Below are 20,000 nucleotides of genomic sequence, written 5' to 3'. Positions count from 1 at the left end.
TATTAACCTCAACTGCATTTTCCTACATGTGACCATCACGTGCTTTACCTGAGAATGTGCATTTAAAGCTCTAATAACAGTAAAGTTTTTTTCAGAATTATGAATTATATTTAGCTTTCTTTCTTTCTTTCTTTCTTTTTAATTTAGGTTTTATAATATTAATGTTATAATTCTAAAAACAACAACAACAACAACAACAACAATAATAATAATAGTAATAATAATAATAATAATAATAATAATAATAATAATAATAAGAAGAAGAAGAAGAAGAAGAAGAAGAAGAAGAAGAAGAAGAAGAAGAAGAATGCCTTTAGGCCCGTGCCAGTTATGTAGTATTGTTTTGTATATTTCGGCTGAATCATTCTAAAAGAATACAATTTATACTTGTTATATATAGACAGAGAGAGAGAGAGAGAGAGAGGGAGAGAGAGAGAGAGAGAGAGAGAGAGAGAGAGAGAGAGAGAGAGAGAGAGAGAGAGAGAGAGAGAAACTGTAGGACAAACAGAGATGGAGAAAAAGAAACTGACAGAATGAAAGAAATGGTGTCGGCTGCGCGTATGGGGTGTATATGACATGAGGCTCTCTGCCTTTTCTTTCCCCTTTCCTTTATTTTTTTATTTTTTATTTTTTATTTTTTGTTGCTTGAAGAGAAATGTCGGCGTCTCGTGAGAGCTGCTCGTCGCTTGCGGACACGCGGGTGCCGCACCTGGGTCGCAATACTTTCCGCTTGAGGAGTCGCGCGACGAAACCCGCGGGCCACGCGCCCTCCTTAACCCCCCAAGACTCTTCCCCCTTCTCTCTCTCTCTCTCTCTCTCTCTCTCTCTCTCTCTCTCTCTCTCTCTCTCTCTCACTTTCCGGCATTCACATTAACACACACAACTCGGAGCGGCTCTGTACCGATCTATAGCCTTCGTTGCGCTCGCGGCTCGGTGATGGGCGCGCGCGGGGGACGCCGGCGGGGCTCAAATGAAAGACAGGCTGGGTCACAGTCGCGTGTTGAAAGTGTAGTCGCCATGACAACCGTCAATCAACAGCCAGTGCTGCTGTAAACAAATCATCTGCGGCATAAACCCAAATTGTGATGTTGCTGTACATAAACAGCACGAGCACCTTTCACTCTTTCAAATAAAAAGAAGGTACCAAAGTTTTTTCTTTCCTGAATATTTAGACACCATACTCTAAATGGTAGTTAAAGGTTCTTTCCCAGTTGTACAATTAATGTACCAAAAGATTCTGTTTTTTACTGAATACAATCCAAAATATCAGACAGCTGGGTCTCCGAGGTTGTGTTTCTTTTACTGAATACATTAACGATTGCTTTTTCTTTAACGAATTGTGTAAATGGTTCTGTAACACTCCAATGAAGGTAGAAAATTTTACTTTCCATAATTACCACCTTTAAGGGAAGACGTTTTGTGCCATTTGTGGTTAGTTGTGTATCCTTCACCTTCAAAACTAAGTGATATTTACATTTATATGGACATTAATGTACATCTAACAGCTAAGATGGACCCTTGATTGTACAATTAAAGACACGTGACGTCTTTCTGTCTTCATAGCCACAGTCCAAGTGCGTGTGTGTGTGTGTGTGTGTGTGTGTGTGTATGTGTGTGTGTGTGTGTGTGTGTGTGTGTGTGTGTGTGTGTGCGCGCGTGTGTGTGTGTTTGTGTTTTCCCTGTCGCTACTAATAAATTGCACATCTTTAGTATGTAATAAGCAATATATTTTTGAAAGCACGTATTTAAAGGTTCATATACTGTATATAAATCTTCATTTTTTCCCTTTACCCACAAGGCCGTATTTGATCACACGGAAGACGAAGTCAAGTGTTTTTTCCCCCAATCAAACATTGCGACTAAAATAAAAACCTGTTAAAAGAAAAAAGGCAGGAATATAATCTGACGATCATCAGCATGACACGATGGATTTTCGATTAGACTACACATTAAGCACGATATCTCAAATGACGTTTTTATCATTTTAACTTCAGCGCAGATAATTATAGTAAAATATAAACTAATCTTTACAGGATAATCAATATTTAATTTCCTACATCGATTTGTTAGAACTTGTTCAGATCATTTGCTCTGGGTGTTATATCTGTAAAATAGAGCTGTTTTGTTTGAACAAAATACTTAAGATAACATTTAAATCAATAATGACATCAGTGGTGTGATTTGAGTTATTAGCATTTAAGTTCAGGTTTGAAACTTTTTCCCCGTTACTGATATTCTCATATCCAAGTATTAAAATTCTCCATCATCCATGCTGAATTACTGACAAGATGCTTGCTTTGGAAACAAAACTAAAACAAATCGTTTTTTGATTGATAATTTGCGTGAAATGTAATAATGTTATGCGAATCAAAACCACGAGCATTTGCAACAGCCGACAATTACAATAAAACACATGATTTATTCCTTATTTCGGTATATAAATGAAAATATCACTGGACAAAGAACCAACTTCTACCCTTCACCATATAACGAGTTGCCTATTGAAAAAAAAACCCAAAGAAAAAAAAAATCAACCAAATGGAAATAAAGGAAATAAAAAATATAAAATACAATATACTATCGATAAATCAAGCGTTCACCCACGCACAGGGACACAGTCACAGACAGACGAGCCAGCTGCTCCTATGTACAAAACCTCCAGTCCTCCATAAATTAGGTATAAATTAAATATATATACATACAAACATAAATTAGAAGAGACGTCTGGTCTGACAAAGCCACTGCTCGACAACATCGAGAGGATTCAGGCAGAAAGCAAGAAAGTAAGAAAGAGAGATCGGGAAAAGTTCAATGTACATTTTCAATAACATTTGTGGATAAAATCTTTCAGACGTTTTGATCACAAACAACTCGTGCGAAAGGATATGAATGACTCGATTCATGATTCATGATTCATACGAATTCAGCGTGAATGAAAATGTGACACCAACAACAACAGAAATGTTTGTAGCATCATTTATGGATAAATCATGTGAATAAAGATGTAAATCAGGACTGTACGGTACAGACTGGTTTGTTAGAATCTTTTAAATGATGAATAACCTTTAAAAACGACGACTTATTCTTCTTAAACTTAACACTTTCCATCTTTTCCATGAATTCAGATAGTAAAATAAGTTTTCTAATTGTCTCTGGTTGAAGAGACATTGTGTCCAGATATCTATTCTGCGTTTTCTTTTTTTAATTGTGAAAGTTTTGATATGCCCATGAAGAGACTGGGTAAATACAGTGAGGTCCAAAAGACCTCTGGAATATTCACAGTATAACATTGTAAAGTGAAATCTTGGAAAAATTGAGGTGAATTTCTGAATGTCAATATCCTGCTTTTGATTTATTTTAGTGACAGATTACCCTCTGATTACCCAGATTAGCATTGATTTCACAAAGTTTGTAAAACGTGATGATCCATTATCAAGTCAACAAAAGGAACAACACTGCTTTCAGCTCATCTCAGAAGTGGGAATTTGGAACTAGGTCAATTTCAAGTTTTTCAACAAAATATTCCAGAAGAAAATAAAACAATGATGTCTGCATTTTCTTCTTTTGTTTGTTTTGTTTGTTTACCGATCTCTAAATCTAACCCTATTTGTCTGGATCTCGATTGAAATGTAAGAAGTGCTGCTCATGCTGTGAGTCACCATGTTGTAATGACGTCACTGGCCGAACACTGAGACACTGAGTTTACGTTTTTTTAGTTGAATGCAGCAAAAGACTTGATGAAAGTATGAAATTTTGTACAAAGGAGTTTAAATGGTGATTATTGAATATTCAAGATTGTTTTTGTCCAAAAACCTTTGGATCCTGCTGTATATTTATATTTATTCCAATACAACCTTGAGCGCTGTGGTGAATACATTTGATTTTGTTCAAATGGGCAGCAAACCAACACTGACGCAGATATTTGCAGTGTAGAGGTTTCTGTTTGTTTGTTTGTTTGTTTGTGTTATATGTGTCAAAATGTTGTTCATTTATAATGAGCACCTATTAAAAACATCTGAAGAGGCAGTATATAGCTCAAGATGTGATGCTCAAATCCCAGAAAGCCACCACTGGATCTGGAGCAAGACCTCTAACTCTGAACTACTCAGCTAATTTATTTTCCTTCATTGCATAGGATTCTGCTTTTACTTGAATTCTGATTTTTAAAAAAAAAAAAAAAAAAAAAAAAAAAAAAAAAGCATGTATGTAAAATGTGCTGGAAATCTCTAGCCATGCAGGATGCTGCTGCTGGTTTGATTATGAATGAAGTCCTAAGTGAGATGACGTTAGAGTGATTTCAGAGTTCTAAGCTCAGCCCAGAGTCACATGACATCACATACGCCCTCTGATTATAGATATAGTGAAAATCCAGTGGTTCATTTTAACACTGATATAATGATCCGGTCCTGAAAACCCATGTCATCATGAGCTAAATGGGAAGATGTTTCAGTTGCCTGTGTTTAGAGCTAAGAAGATTCAATTACGATCATTTAAACACTCTGAATTCAAAATAAACACTCAAGTCATGCCTTCACGCAGCAAAATCAAGAGTTATAAGACAGCCTGGGAAGATAGTATCAATGTCACCGGGCATTGTACTAAACAAAAATCTTTTCCTTTCTTCAGTGTCTGTGGTTAAAGGCTGGCAGTGGAGTGACGGCATGTTTCTCAGAGATGCCACACCTGTGTATGTCTGTCTGTCGTTCTTTGTTAATGTCTTTTTGATAAAACGTGTTTAAAATGTCGCCAGGCTCGTATGAATAATGACAGCTTTGCACAAGTGCTTCAGAGGAGTCAAGTTCCTTACAGCTCTCCTCCACTTTGCCTTCTTTCTTTTCCTCTCCGTTGACGTGTCAGCCCCTCCCTTCCCCCCCTCACAAGAACGAAAAACAGAACATCATAAATCTTGAGTACAAAGAATCTCTGGACACATCTGATAAGAAGCACTCTTTGAGCCTCTTCTCTTTTCCCAACATTGTGCCTCATTTCCTGTGTTTCTCGTCCTTCTCTCCTCCTTTCGAGCCATCGGCCGGAGTGTGCCGGTTGGAGGTCTGGTTGTTGATGAACATCTTGTCGAGGCCCTTGAGAGCCTCGGTCAGGTAGTTCTGCAGCGCAGTGAGCGCAGCGCAGATGGCTGGCGAGCCGAAGCCGTGCGTAATGAAGCTGAAGTGAGACAGACAGCTCTGGATTCCCGGCTCCAGGATGGGCGTCGGACGAGAATTCCCAAGCGGAGTGCGGTCCTGCGCCAAGAGGTCTGTGAACTCCTTACACAGCTGCCTGAGTGTGGAAGAGAGAAAGAGAGAGATGTTTAAAATTGTTTAAAAAGCTTACTTTGTGGAGTAAAAAGCCATGCCTCCTTTGTTTGGATTAGCAGGTATCAACGCCATGCCTCTTTGACTGGAAATTGTGCTTTTCCTTCGGCTGTGGCATCAGATTTTACTAGAACAGAGATGCCTTAATAAAATCCATTCAAAGCTGGTTACTTCTGTGTCGAAATCAAACTAATTTGTAATCAGAGACAGAATCATTTAGAATCAATGTCAGAATCGTAATCAGAGTTTGAGTCAAAATCTGAATCAGAATCATAGTCAGAGTCTGAAACTTATTTGCTGAGAAGCAGAGATTCTGAATACTGTATTATTAAGTAACAAGAGATTATCTCGTCTCTGCTTCTCTAACCTCATCCAAAGACATTAGAAAGGAAAAGTCTGACCCTTATGCAATACACTTCCTGTGAGACATGTGATGGATTTGATCTGCACCGATAAATAACAGCAATCTAGGATTCATTGATCCTGAAGGTTAAGAACGGAGACTCCTTCCATAAAAGCTACATAAACATCTCCTTAAAAAAACCTGATTATGTCAATAAATGTACATTTTTCTCCAACAGGTTTACTCTACAACTCCTACAACAGTAAATGAACTGTTACTATAGAAAACTGTTACTATAGAAATGTTTATGATTGAGGCGTGAAGACGAGAGCTGGCATGATGCTATATAGGTTGAGGCTTAGGTAGAAACCAGCTCCACCTATAGAGCATATCGAAGTCCTAGTGCTGTTCGTTTCTACTTCATTAGAAAGCGATCATGTTGCATTGATAACTGAGAACAGAGCTAATGTGGTCTAGTCCTCTACTACGGTATTACAGATGACCCTTAAGAGTTTTCACCCCATTGACAAACATTCGACACGTAATCACGACCGTATACTTTTGCACCCTGAAAGTTACAGTTTGAAGCTTTTTCTCTCCGAAAACAACACAATGTGGTCTGTTGTTAGATTGATGCTCCTGCCGTGTGAAACTGAGAGAGTGAAGGAGAGGCAGAGATGCCTGCGATTGGCAGAGAGAGAGAGAGAGAGAGAGAGAGACAGAGAGACAGAGAGACAGAGAGAGAGAGAGAGAGAGAGAGAGAGAGAGACAGAGAGAGAGACAGAGACAGAGAGAGAGAGTTATCCCGCCAACTCAGACAGAACAATCAATTTCACTCTCTTGAGCCTCTTGACTGCTTATTTTATTTTTTCTAGGTTACAAGGTCTATTCACAAGCAAGAGCCAATATATGAATTAGATTTTCAGATTTAAAACCATATCATGGCTCCCAAAGAGAAGGCTTTAAAAAATGTGTTCACAATCTGGTGGCTTAATAATGAGCCTAAAAAAACCATGTGGGTTTGATCTGAAACTACACGATCAAATGGTCCATAAACACGTCATCTTCTCTCACTAACAGTGCAGTTTTTATTCCGCTTTACATTTGTGAACCCTGAGGCTTATACTGTGCCAAGACAACGCAGGATGACTAAACACATTTAACCTTACAAGAACTGACCAAGGATTCTCAAAATTTATAAACACAACCTAACTAAGTTCTAGCGTTTGACTTAAAAAAAATAAATAAATAAAATAATTTTTCTTAAGAAGGAAGTTGTTTGAAAGGACGCTTGTTATGACTTGTGCAAGGTTTCTGATGGTTCTTGTGAAGAGCTCATTGTAGACTTGATTTGATTTGGTCCAACCTGTGGTGTGGTATCTAACAGTGTTTAATCACACTAATACTACACATTAGATGGAGAAACTCTCTCTAACTAAGAGCCCCCCAGAGGAAAAGTGTCTTTACACCATAAATCTGTCATGTTTTAGGCATTTTGACCTCAGCCATGTCGACCAAATCACCATTTTGGCTTTGCTTCTCTGTTTTGTTTTCCCTCAACAGAGGTTTTTTACCTTCGTCTTGTTGAAATCGGCATTCAGAAATGTGATAAACGTGTAAAACATGGTTGCAGTTGCCTGAAGACAAAAATGCAATCCAAATCAGATACGTCTTTCAGAGCCATTTTACTAAGCAAATACATTTTCATCATTTCAGGAGTAGCCAGATTGACAAAAAACCTTCCCTTAACAATACGAGTTTTCTTCAATGATTCTTGATACCCGTCACAGTAAGGCATCATTTGCGATTCTCTACACAACCTGTGAATATTTACACAATAAAACATCGCTGTCTTCAAATAAGCTAAAATCTGATTACAGCCTAGTTCAGAATTAGTATGACTTCACTGTCAACGGCAGCAAAACCTCTTTAACCAAAGACGGAAAGAAATGATGATCAGATTTGTTGAAAAATGAAAAATAATGTAAATTGAAAATAAATGTTGTAGCTGTCAAAAAAAGTGTCTGAGAATCTATCGAATAAAGTTTTGATACATTACATGTTATAAATGTATTTAAATATACATTTATGTATTTATTTATTTATTATTATTATTATTCTTTTTATTATTATTTTATTGGACTAGTAGAATTGTAGCCTATTGGATGTAGCCTAAACTGTGTGCATGTGAATCACCACTATCCCATCCTGCCAAGCATTCCTCTCACCTCATAGCCTCAAGCTCGGATGAAATGTGAGAGGAACGTTAATGTTATTGAGCTCCTTCTGAAGATGCCCCAATCCCCACGACCTTTTTCTCTTTGACCTCACCGTGTTCTGCTAACAATTTAAAGACTGCTCTCGTCATCGATCAGCCAGTGAAACCCATCAGGATCGTATCTGGGAGAACTTGTTTGGGGAAAAAATCATTAACCTGCAGGGTTTGAAGGAGATTGTTTATGATGTTGGCATCAGAAGGAAGTGATATATGATGACAAGGAAGTAAGCACGTTGAAGATTGATAAAGATTTATTATCATTATTATGAAGCATGGCTGAAGTTTTTGCTTTTGATATGTCTGGTTTTTTTTTTTTTTTTAAATCAACCTGAAGTAACATATAATGTTCTTACTCTATAAAAAGGTCATCAGTGACAGATCAGTGCAGAAACACCATTATGTGGCATCATGCACTTGTCCAAGCTTGTCACGTTTTTTTTTCTTTCTTTCTTTTTTTTTTTGACCCACATTCGATTTCCAGCAACAACAGCCGCCTTGTTGTCCACTAGCCATCACCATCACCATCATCTCTTTCTTTCTCTTCATTTCTGAACGACAGAACGTTTGGACCCTAAGGCGTGTGCAGGAAGGAGGGAGGAGGAGGAGGAGGAGGAGGTGGATGACTGACTTTTGACAGACAGACAGACTGTGAAAGGGGGAGAAAGAGAGGGATGAAGGGGGGTTTAAAATGACCCTGGGGCGAAACTTCAAGGGGAAAAGCTGGCACTTTCAGGCTTGAAACATTTCACTTTAAATATAATGAGTTTCTGCAGTGCACGCCGGCGTGAGACGGATAAAGGGAACAGGTTTCTGCCTCATTAGAAACCAGCTTAACGTGTCAAAAAGAAAAAAGAAAACCCACTCGGTTAAGCGTGTAACCATATAAGCAGCACGGGAGGTTTTTTCTTTTATGACGGATAGACGAGCTAGAACAACATTTACTCACAGCTTATGCTACACTCCTCCTTTTCTTCACCGCCTGCTGCCAATTTAGCTGCTAATTACAGGATTTTAGAAAGAAAAGAAATTAGACGTACTTTGTCGCGAGCATCATGTTTTTCCGCGCGTGGATCTCGTTGGGGTCCGTGTGCTGTCGGTTCAGGTACTCGGACACGGCCTTGGTGGGGAACTCAGTTTCACAGATGTAGCCAAAGTCTCGCGCTAAATGAACAGCTTCCCCTGGTGATGGAGAACAATTCAATATAAATCTAGGAAAGTTTGATAGATGTTATGTGAACAATGTGGTCTAATGTCACTAGCTGTCATAAAAACTTGAATTAGGGACTAATTACAACTAACATGTAATAAAACATGCAATAAAAAAGAAAACATTGCAATGTTCTTTTTTTAAAAGAAAGAAAAAAATAAAGAATCTCATCTGGGCTCCACGACACTTATCTATTTACCTTATTTCCTTATTTACCTTGTTCCCCCTTTTTTTTTTTACCTGTTTAATTACTCCTAGATTTGATTTCTTTCCATTTTTATCCATTAGTTACTGTATTGTCATTCTAAATACTTCATTTGTTTATGCTTCTTTTCCTGTTCTTTTTTTAATCCCAGGCGGTCAAACAGACAGCAGGGAATCATAAACAGATCTCCGGTGTGTTTCTCATTACATAAGAGATTAAGGAGTTTTCTAGCCTCGGGTTAAATCTTCTTTAAAGTGTATTTTTTTTCTCACGTTTTTGAAAGCTACATTTTAAGATGTTGAGATATTGACTGAAAGTTTTGGACTCAGATAAGGTCAGCTAGCAAAGTGTAGCCTTTGTTTTGTTTTAGAGTTTAGGCACATTTTGACGTTTGTACACGTGACGGTAAAAAAGAGTGAACGTAAACACGGCGGTCGAGTTTACCTTCCACCAGTGACGTCAGCAAAGTGACGTTGGCAGCTTTGCGTCTTCCTGCTGGCAAATTCAGCCCGATCTTTTCCAGCTTCTCTCTCAGAGATCGGCCGCCGTTTTTCGACTTCGCCCTGAAAACACAGAAAGCGTTTATTTATTTATTTTATTCATTTCCAGCGGAATTTGAGGTTAAAGGGAACCACAGCGCAGGACAGATGTGGCCTCCTGCAGCCTACCACAACGCTTTAGCCTCTGAAATCTCCATCAGCTTAAACACTTCAAGTTCAAACTATAATGCATTCAGCAATCACAGTTTAGTACTCTTTTAGAAGAGAGTGTTTTATAATCACACACTCAGATGAGGATGGATTCCCTTTTGAGTCTGATTTCTCTCTCAAGAGGTTTTATTTGTTTTTAATTCATTTCAAATGTATATCTTTGTGACGATGTTCTTTGTCTACGCTACATATATAAAATTTATGAAATTTCATTAAAGGGAAAAGGGAATACCTCTTTAATAACCGGGGTATTATTTAATGTATCGCATGAAAACAACACGGAAGATACGCATCAGAGCAAACGTGTAATCCGGTGACATTTGGCTGATTTATTCTTTTTATCCCAATTCTTCCTATTCTGCTCAGTGAAGCTGGAACTATTTAGATTTTTTTTAAATGCACAAAAGGACATTTAGAAGCAGTAATTAACAGCAATTTGTATAGAATTAGAAATCTAGATATCCACACAATGCGCTATATATACGTCACTAAATCCTGACGCGCGTGTATGATCTCAACGGAGAAATTCTGGCTAATGATGATGAATGAATAAATAAATAAATAAATAAATAAATAAATAAATAAATAAATAAATAAATAAATAAATAATCAAAATAATCCGACGTTTCCAAATGAGGACAAGACAGATTTACTTAAAATTAATGAGACAATGTTTGGTTTACATGCTTCAGTTGTGCAATATTTAAATCATTTGAAATCAACCACATGAAATTAATCGATGTGAATTTACTTACAAACAAACAAACAAAAACGCAAATGTCATTTGTTGGCAAATATATTTCTTTATTCAATGTACACTTAGACGTTGTGTTCCATATTGCACAGCTCACTATACACTTCAACTAAGCTATTTATTTATTTTTCACTGGCACAATATACCACACCGCCATCATTTATTTAAATTGTTTTCTATTTTTGTACTTTTTCTTCCTGCTTAACTTGACTTCAGTCTTGTTTAACTAACTTTTTATACCCAGGTCTAACTGACATCACTGATGTGCGATTAAATCTAACTGTATACCTACATGATCAGTTTGTCTGCATGCCCCACTTTTATTTAATTATCTATTTATTTAATTGCTATTTGTTTACACTACAGCTGAACAGATCTAGCCTACAAGTTCCTGCTCGAATCTAGGAGACTTCAGGCCACTTCCTCCTGCTCACACTTCTAGGCTGACCTCCGGATTATAACGCTGCATTTCAACTACATATTTCTCCCAATTCGTGTCATAACTGCTTTATTGTTATCTATATTTTTAACCATATTGTTACTTTGTTATTATAGTCTAGAAACCAGAACTGCAAACCGATCTGATACATCTGTACAAATAACTCAGAAGAGGATGTGCTCCCCCTGCTGAGGCTCTGCTGCTTTAAAACTTAAAGTAGATCAAATATTCAAGAAATCCTATCCAATACTTAATATCCATAATGCACTTCCTCAGCTGTTTGCTACACTTCCAGATAAATATCGGTACCTTTCCTTGTCACAGATACGGCACCTTTAGTACTTTTAGTACCACTGGTACTTTTAGAACGCAACTCTTAAAATAAGGAACATGAATGTACTGCATGTTTACTCAAAAAGCACGCTTAAAAAATTGCACTGTGTTCACATTCCAGGTGAAACAGAGAAAAGACACAAAGAGTCGACACAAAGGGTCCCACCCACCCCAGTGAACAGGAAAGGTACCAGTTTGATACCATATTTATTCTCTCTTTAATTCATATTTTAAATTTTAATGTGACATTTATATTTCTGTACTCTCCATATTAAGAGGGTTGGGACGCCATGCAGTGGAGAGTAAAAGCAGTCTAGTTGTTTTTTATTTTAGGGCTCTTTAAGGTTGATTAATTTAAACTGCAGTCGTTTACACTTGAACCGTGTGCGTGCAGAAGGGAGCCGGAAGTGACGCACCTGCGCAGCACCCCGCCGAGCAGTGAGGCGTTGAGGCACTCGGGCGGTGAGAGTCTCCGCTGCACTTCTCCCACCGTCACCTTGTATTTGGAGGTGGAGCTGAGCAGAGACAGGCGGCCCGGTACCGAGCAGAACACCTCGTTCACGTTCACGGAGACGCCGCCAATCAGCCCGTCTTTACTCATCATCAGGGACGTGACGCTCTTGTGAGGCATCGGGACTGCGGGGTGGAGAGAAGAAAAACAAAGCAAAACAAAACAAAACATGAACCTCTATGTAAGCTGTAAGAACATTCTTCTAAAAGGCACAATGTAAGGCTTAGTTCCGACAGATTTACAACTAGATTTTAAATAAAACATAAATAGTTCCCCTTTTATTTATTATTCTTATAATCCAAAATGAAATAAGTCGCCTATAACTAAATTCGGGAATAGAAAATCTCTAAAGTTATAAATTATAAAAAATGACTGGAAGCTGCCGGTTTTTTGTTTTGTTTAGTTTTATTTATTCATTCATTTCTTTGTTTATTTAATAATTCAGCTGCTTGGTTTATTAAGGGTTTGATATTTCATATTATTTTTATAATAAATAAAATGTTTTTTAAATATTTCTTTTTGTTTTGTAAAAATTTATATTATTCTGCAACATTCAATAAAATTAGCACACAGTTTTTATGTATGTTTTAATATACAACTATTGTAGTGTTTAATATATGATGTTATGCAATGTTGATAAGTTACATTGTATTACATTGTGTTGTGTTGTGTTGTGTTGTGTTGTGTTAAGTGGTATAATCTTGTGATGTGGTGGTGTGATGTGATGTGTTCTGTTACATTACATTGTTCAATTGTTGTATTTTTGTTGTATTGTTATTTCATGCTAGGTTAAAGTATGCTCTGTTCATGAATGTTATATTACATACAGTTATGTTAAATTGTTGTATTGTGTTACATTATATTGTTACATTGTTCTGTTGTATTATTTTTTGCTTCATGATTTGTTAAAGTATGTTGTTTTGCGTTATGTTTAGCTATGTTACATTACGGTGTTACTTTGTGTTATGCTAGGCAATTTTGTTATATTGTGTATTTGTAACAGGTTACTTTCTGTTCTATTACATTACATTATGTTGTGCAAAAGTATTGTGTGTTGTCACATTGTTCTACATTAAATGATGTTGCATTATGTTATGTTATTTTATGTTATGTTATGTTATGTTATGTTATGTTATGTTATGTTATATGTTATGTTATATGTTATGTGTTTTGTTAATATCTGTTCCATTCCTTTCCATTATGTTATATTGTTTAAATGATGCTACTTTAAAACATCTTACATTGTGTTAAGTTAATTTATATCATGGCACATTTTGTTATATAACATTACAATATTACATGAGTTTAACTTTATGTTGTTTTATGTTCCATTCCATTGCGTTATATTTTATGTGGTTTATTACTTTGACAGTGCATATGGTTCAAATATTGTTCCACTTCTTAGTTACTTTTTGTCTGTCACAAAAATAGGCTAAAAATGTCAATCATGTCTTTATCACATTTTATCATACAGGCTAACTTTTCATTTCCCGGGTGGTTAAATGACTCTAGCGGCTGTTTAAACTGTTATTTAATAGCAGCCTGATATTATCCTGGGTACTTGTCTATATATTTAGCATGACATTTTAGACATAGCCTACAGAGATTAAAAAACCTTGTCCTGTTAAATATAGGTTATCTTGTGGAGGGGGGAAGGCCTTGCCATAAAATGCAGTGTGTAAGTGAATTCATGTGATATGGGACACCAGGGACTGAGTGACACTTTAGGAAGTTCCATTTCAGATGAATCTATGCACTATAGTCAGAAAAAAAAAAATTAAAATGGTGTAATTACAGTATGAGCACAGACTGATTGGCAATGGACACTCATTACTCACCCAGAGCAGAAACAGACCTTCACATATGACCTAAATATTGTTACTTGTACATTTCCATGAAAAGAGTACTAGTACCTTTTATCCTTCCTGGACTGGTACAATTACATATTTTACATCTTTATGTTACTGGACAAATTGGTTTGATCATTTTTTCATTTTACAATTTTGTTAAATGTTTTAACCCTTTTTTTTCCCAAAGTATGATATTTTCTGTTTTGTTTTATTTTGTAAACCCTGGGCGTCGCATCATCCTGGTAGGTCATTCAGTTATTTTCAAAACATTTTTCTGCAGGATATTAAACAAAAAAAATTAAGAAAACACTTTGCAATTCGCAAAAAACCTTACTTAGGAATTTCACTCCAGCCTGCACGCCCACTCTAATGTGTTCAACCGTAGCTGGGAAATGCGGAGTTTAAAGGTGCCTTTAGAGTCAAAAGAACATTTGTAGAAGATATAACATTTATTTATTACTGTTTTTGTTACATATATTTCTTTATTTCTATGCCAAACGCCCTAGAGAATGACATGAAGTCTGTCTTCTTCTGTATTAATACAAAGCGCGAGCCCTCTACCGACCCGGGTCACGGGTACCGCCTGCTTCAGCACGCGCATTCGTGAATTGGCACTGTGCTGAGCGCGCGCTGCCGTTTTTATAAAACAAACTGCACAAACAAGATGTGGAAGAGAAAAGGGGTTCACGGATTTTTTGTTCTGTTGTTGATGACTTCGATGTTGTAATAATAATAATAATAATAATAATAATAATAATAATAATAATAATAATAATAAATACAATATTTTTGACCTCCGACGTCGGTTGTTAACTGTGCAAAAAACTCCTAGCTGTAATAATGCAGTTGTGGGAAATAGTATTTAATTCTTTAACACTGGCTACATTTCCAAACCTTAAGGCGGAAAAACACAGAAAAATGAAAACACTTCACTAATATTACAGTAGTTAAATTCTAGGTTAATAAAATGTAATAGCAACAGTTAATGGTAAGTATATAAACATTTTTCTTTTATAAAAACAATCAGATTTTCCCACGAATGGGATCACTTCCTCCAAGAGCCTGATCTTTTAACCCCTAACCCTTAACCTAATTGTAATATTTTGCTAACTTCCACAAGAGTTCGCGCCCTCTGCCTTTTTTTTTTTTTTTTTTTTTAAATTGCAGGCCCTAATTATCGATTGTTGATTGACTCGCGCCAACGTCAAATCGCCTTTGGGCACGTTTTCTCTAACAACGACACCCTCGGTCATTTAGGGCGCGCGATCAACGTCAAAATGAATGTCTCTTTAACGAAGCGCTAATGCGGTAACAACGAGTGCCCGAACCCGCGGAGACACGAGATCAGCAGGGATATTGTGTGTGTGTGTGTGTGTGTGTGTGTGTGTGTGTGTGTGTGTGTGTGTGTGTGTGTGTGTGTGTGTGTGTGTGTGTGTGTGTGTAGAGGGGGATAATAGAGAAAATGAGCTCTAAACGAGCTCGGGAGGACGGGAAATCTCCATCCATCACGAAGGCTGCTTTAGGTCCGTCCTCTGGGAGAAAGCCACATTTCCTGTTAACTAAATTACCGCCAAATGTCTCGAGCACCGGACAAATATTAACACGAGCCCAGGGAGAGCGCTCTGAGCTCCGGAAAGAGTATTACTGACAGTGAAACAGCATGCAACACTAATAATAATAATAATAATAATAATAATAATAATAATAATAATAATAATAATAATAATAATAATAATAATAATTTAGTTATAAATAATAATTCAGTTAATCGTTTTTTATCATTAGACTAAAACTATGTAATATTACCTTTAGGGACAAATATAACCTAAAGATTGAGATTAGCATTGCATTAAAAAAAATAAATCTTGCCTTGTTGCTTATTTATTTTTGTTTTGATTAGCTAAGGTTTAACTTTTAGAGCAATAATAAGTTTTAAACGTAAGTTGCTTTTGTATTATTATTATTATTATTATTATTATTATTATTATTATTATTATTATTATTATACCTTTATTGTACACGTAACGCACTATTGAACGGACAAACACTTACTGATTATGACGTGTAGTCGGTGAGTTAAAGGCGTTTGATATCTATCTGTCTGATTACAGCTCTCACGTGTGTTTCCCATTATTTGTAAATCCACAAAAGCGCCGGATTTTTTTTTAAATCCGCCAAAATGTTACTAAATACATTATTATCCGATTCAACCACAAATGATGCCCAAAAATCAAACAAAAACATAAATAAAACAATAAACAAAAAAACATTTGAGCTAGAGATAAGATTGTAATTATATTAGATTGTGATTATAATCCCGTTATAATGTTTTTGCAAATGTCTGATATACTAGAAATAATAAATGGAAGAAACACCATGTGCAGTAGAACAGGATGAATATCATATTGTTATTATTCCCGACTTTACCTTTTTTGATAACGGATTGATCCAAGATATTCATTCCACTGTTATTTGCGTCTTCTACAGCCTGTAAGACACACACACACACACACACACACACACACACACACACACACACACACACACACACACACACACACACACACACACCTTATTTTTTGTCTCGATATTCAGCTTTAGAGACTCAAAACTGAGCAGAAGTGAAATAAATAAACACAATTGACGAACATGAAGGATATGAGCGTATGGAGGAAATTCATTGGGTGTCTCGTTAAAGATTTGCGAACCTGAAACTAAACAAAACACGAGTAGATTTTTATTATTGCTATTGTGTCAGAGTTTATTAGAGGAATTTCAGCCTGAGTCCTGAGTCATGTGTGGAGTTATTATTGAGGAATGAAACAGCCTGAGAGCTCTCTCTCTCTCTCTCTCTCTCTCTCTCTCTCTCTCTCTCTCTCTCTCTCACACACACACACACACACACACACACACACACACACACACACACACACACACACACACACACACACACACACACAAACAGTCAAAGTAGTGCGCAATATCCGAGTATACACTCCAGACGAGAAGAATTTCAGGATTATTGTTTTTCTGAAAGAAATTTGAGTTTTGTTTGTTTTAGTTTCTTGCGGTGCGGATTGTGTGTATGCGGTGATTTATTAATCACCTGTGCATTTCACTAGATCTTATTGTGCAGTAGTTTTGCACACTAAAGCTCAATTCACCAGAGGTCTCTCTCTTACTCTCACTCTCAAACACACACACACACACACACACACACACACACACACACACACACACACACACACACACACACACACACACACACACACACACACACACAATGGCATTCTTAAACATCTAGGCAGACAAACTTTCAAACAAACACTGATTAATCAGATGACCAAGAAGCAGGAATAAAGGGAAGAGATGACACACGGACCGTGTAAAAAAAATCATTCTGACATAAATGTCACGTGCGTTTCTCTAATTAAATAAAGAGCACTCATAATCAGCTCACTGACACTCAGGGCATTTATAGAGCATTATAAAGCATTATAATCATTACACACATTACAGAAACATATTATACAAATTGCAAGGAAACCCCGAGCTTTGAGCTTGCATGTATTTGTGTAAGTGTTTGTGTAATGCGATTGTGCCTCGGGGTTAAATAACACACACACACACACACACACACACACACACACACACACACACACACACACACACACACACACACACACACACACAGAGAGAGAGAGAGAGAGAGAGAGAGAGAGAGAGAGAGAGAGAGAGAGAGAGAGAGAGAGAGAGAGAGAGAGAGAGAGAGAGAGAGAGAACCTGAGTACGGCCTCCAAACGGTTTGCCTTCAAATAAATCATATAGCGCCCTATTTGTTCAGGGTTTAGGCTTCTAATGTGTCATTTGTCAGCGATGAGCCTTAATCAGTTTTATGCGGAAATAATGAGGATTAATGACATTCCAATGAAAATAATAAGGTAATTGATAATTATGCGTGAGAATCATTTTGTGTAATATATATGGAAATTATTGGTTACCATAAATAAATAAAACAGAACGCACAACAAAACTCACGTGCGTGTCGTCCATGCCGTGCGCGAGGCCTTGCAGAGACAGGCTGTCAGCCATCCCGGCTTCGAGGCCGTGCGGCGCCGAGTGCAGTAGGACGTCCGGTCGGCGCACAGAGGAATAATCCCGGGTGCGCGGGTCGAGACCGGAGAGCTGTGGCGGAAGAGAAGCTCTCGGTTGCGGCAGCAGAGACGCGCTATCTCCCCCGACATCCTGTCGCTGGCGCGAGCCCCACGGGTGCTGCTGGTGCTGCTGGTGCAGGGCGTTTAGGGCGTATGGGTCATTCACGTGTGAGTACGGGTCCTGGCTCTGCGGGTACGGCAGCGGCTGGTACGGCGGAGGGAAGTACGGTGGCTGAAAATCCGAGGAGGGCGCATGCGAGAGCGGCGGCGCGGTGGAGTACGGAGCCTGAGACACCGAACCGAGTTGGGAGAGTCTCGAGCTGTGGCCCGGTACGCCGTCATGGCGGTCCTTCAAAACAACACACACCGGAAACATGATTTAAAACATATACATTTAGAGATCAATATTAATGTTGTACAAAGAGATGACTATCATCATGACTAATAGAACATGTAAAACTTTAATTTAACTTGGTCTCATGATACAACAGTTTACATCTGCTGCACGGAACAGCACTTTAGAGGACCAAAAAACCTGTTATCTCATTTTAATATCAGTAATCTAAACAAATTTTTTGGTTTGTTTGTTTATTTTATTTGTATTATTTTGTGTAATACAACTTTGTGTGTAAACGCGTTCTTGCACAAAACTAACAAAAATCCTGAAAAGTGTCCAAATTAGCAAAAAAATAAAAAATTAAAATATGAGGGTAAATTTAGAGCAAAGACTTAAAATTACATTTGATTTACGGAAAAGGGGAAGGACAGAAAGAATGAAAAGAAAAGCGGAGGGACTTACCGTGGCTGAGTAAGTGTGCACTAACATCTGGAATTTAGAATCTAATCCCACACACACATACACACACACCACACACACACACACACAACGACCCGACTTCGGGGAAGATCGGATACGCTGATAGAAAAGTGCGTGCGTGTGCGCGAGGAGATCCGTTTATGTTTCACCGCGCTGTCCGACTCTCCTACTCGGTACCCTGCCTCGAGCTCCACGAGCCTTACTTATCCTTCTTCCTCATCCGGTGTTTTTTGGGCTCGGGAGTGTGTGTATGTGTGTGAGTGTGTGAGAGAGAGTGTGTGCGTGTGCATGCCGTCGCTGAGCTCCTGCCCCCGGAATAATCGTTATTCATGACTCTTTAATAAGAGCCGGAGAAGAAAAAAAAGAGCAGCGCGGGAGAAGCGGAGCGTGAAGGCGCCGTCCTGCGCTCGCGCTGCCTCCTGCGTGGCGTGACGTGACGTTCATTCGGTGAAAGGAGAATCCCATGCACGAGTGGGAGGTGGAGTTTTTAGGAAAAGGGGTGGGTGGGGTGGGGTTGGGGTTCTTGCGGGGGTCCGCTGCGCGCGCACGCGACAAATAGTCAATACAGGGGAAACCACGCGCGCAGACACTGATCTCTCTCTCTCTCTCTCTCTCTCTCTCTCTCTCTCTCTCTCTCTCTCTCTCTCTATCTCTATCTCTCTCTCTCTCACACACACACACACACACACACACACACACACACACACACACACACACACACACACACACACACACACACACGTCAACAATCCTGGAGCAGCTGAAGGCGAGAGGACATTTTTCTCTGCCTTATCCTTCACTAATACCCCCTACAACCCCATAACCCCATAACCCCAACCCACAGTTCCTATCATTATGGTCGATTTCACGCACAGGGGTCGTAGTGTTTAATTACCCCGGCCGCGTGACGGTGACTGTGAGAGAAATGCCATGTGGGATTTTTTTTTTTACAATAGAATGAAAAAGAACAAAAAATCCCATTGAGACAACTCTCACACGCTACATCATGTCATCCTGTCCGACAACGTCATGTAAAGAAACATCTATCTATCTATCTATCTATCTATCTATCTATCTATCTATCTAT

General features: G+C 38.1%; 1 protein-coding gene across 4 annotated transcripts in view; it reads right to left on the bottom strand.

Moving 5' to 3' along the window:
* Nucleotides 1-4,160: 4,160 nt before the first annotated feature.
* Nucleotides 4,161-20,000, bottom strand: part of tfap2b (transcription factor AP-2 beta) — a 16,733-nt gene continuing 893 nt past the window's right edge. The window contains exons 1-7 of one of the 4 annotated variants that reach the window (XM_027171138.2): nucleotides 18,896-19,566; nucleotides 17,969-18,445; nucleotides 16,370-16,430; nucleotides 11,998-12,217; nucleotides 9,790-9,908; nucleotides 8,971-9,112; nucleotides 4,161-5,277 (exon numbers count right to left, since the gene is read on the bottom strand). In XM_027171138.2, the coding sequence (XP_027026939.1) occupies nucleotides 4,983-5,277; nucleotides 8,971-9,112; nucleotides 9,790-9,908; nucleotides 11,998-12,217; nucleotides 16,370-16,430; nucleotides 17,969-18,445; nucleotides 18,896-18,922 (1,341 nt within the window). In that variant the 5' untranslated portion in view covers nucleotides 18,923-19,566 and the 3' untranslated portion in view covers nucleotides 4,161-4,982. Of the gene's footprint in view, nucleotides 5,278-8,970; nucleotides 9,113-9,789; nucleotides 9,909-11,997; nucleotides 12,218-16,369; nucleotides 16,431-17,968; nucleotides 18,446-18,895; nucleotides 19,567-20,000 lie in introns of those variants that run through there. The other 3 variants (XM_027171139.2, XM_027171136.2, XM_027171137.2) reach the window with 3 other exon arrangements.

The sequence above is a fragment of the Tachysurus fulvidraco genome, chromosome 9, assembly GCF_022655615.1.
Source record: "Tachysurus fulvidraco isolate hzauxx_2018 chromosome 9, HZAU_PFXX_2.0, whole genome shotgun sequence".
Lineage (NCBI taxonomy): Eukaryota > Metazoa > Chordata > Actinopteri > Siluriformes > Bagridae > Tachysurus > Tachysurus fulvidraco.
This window is presented reverse-complemented; position numbering and strand designations above follow the sequence as displayed.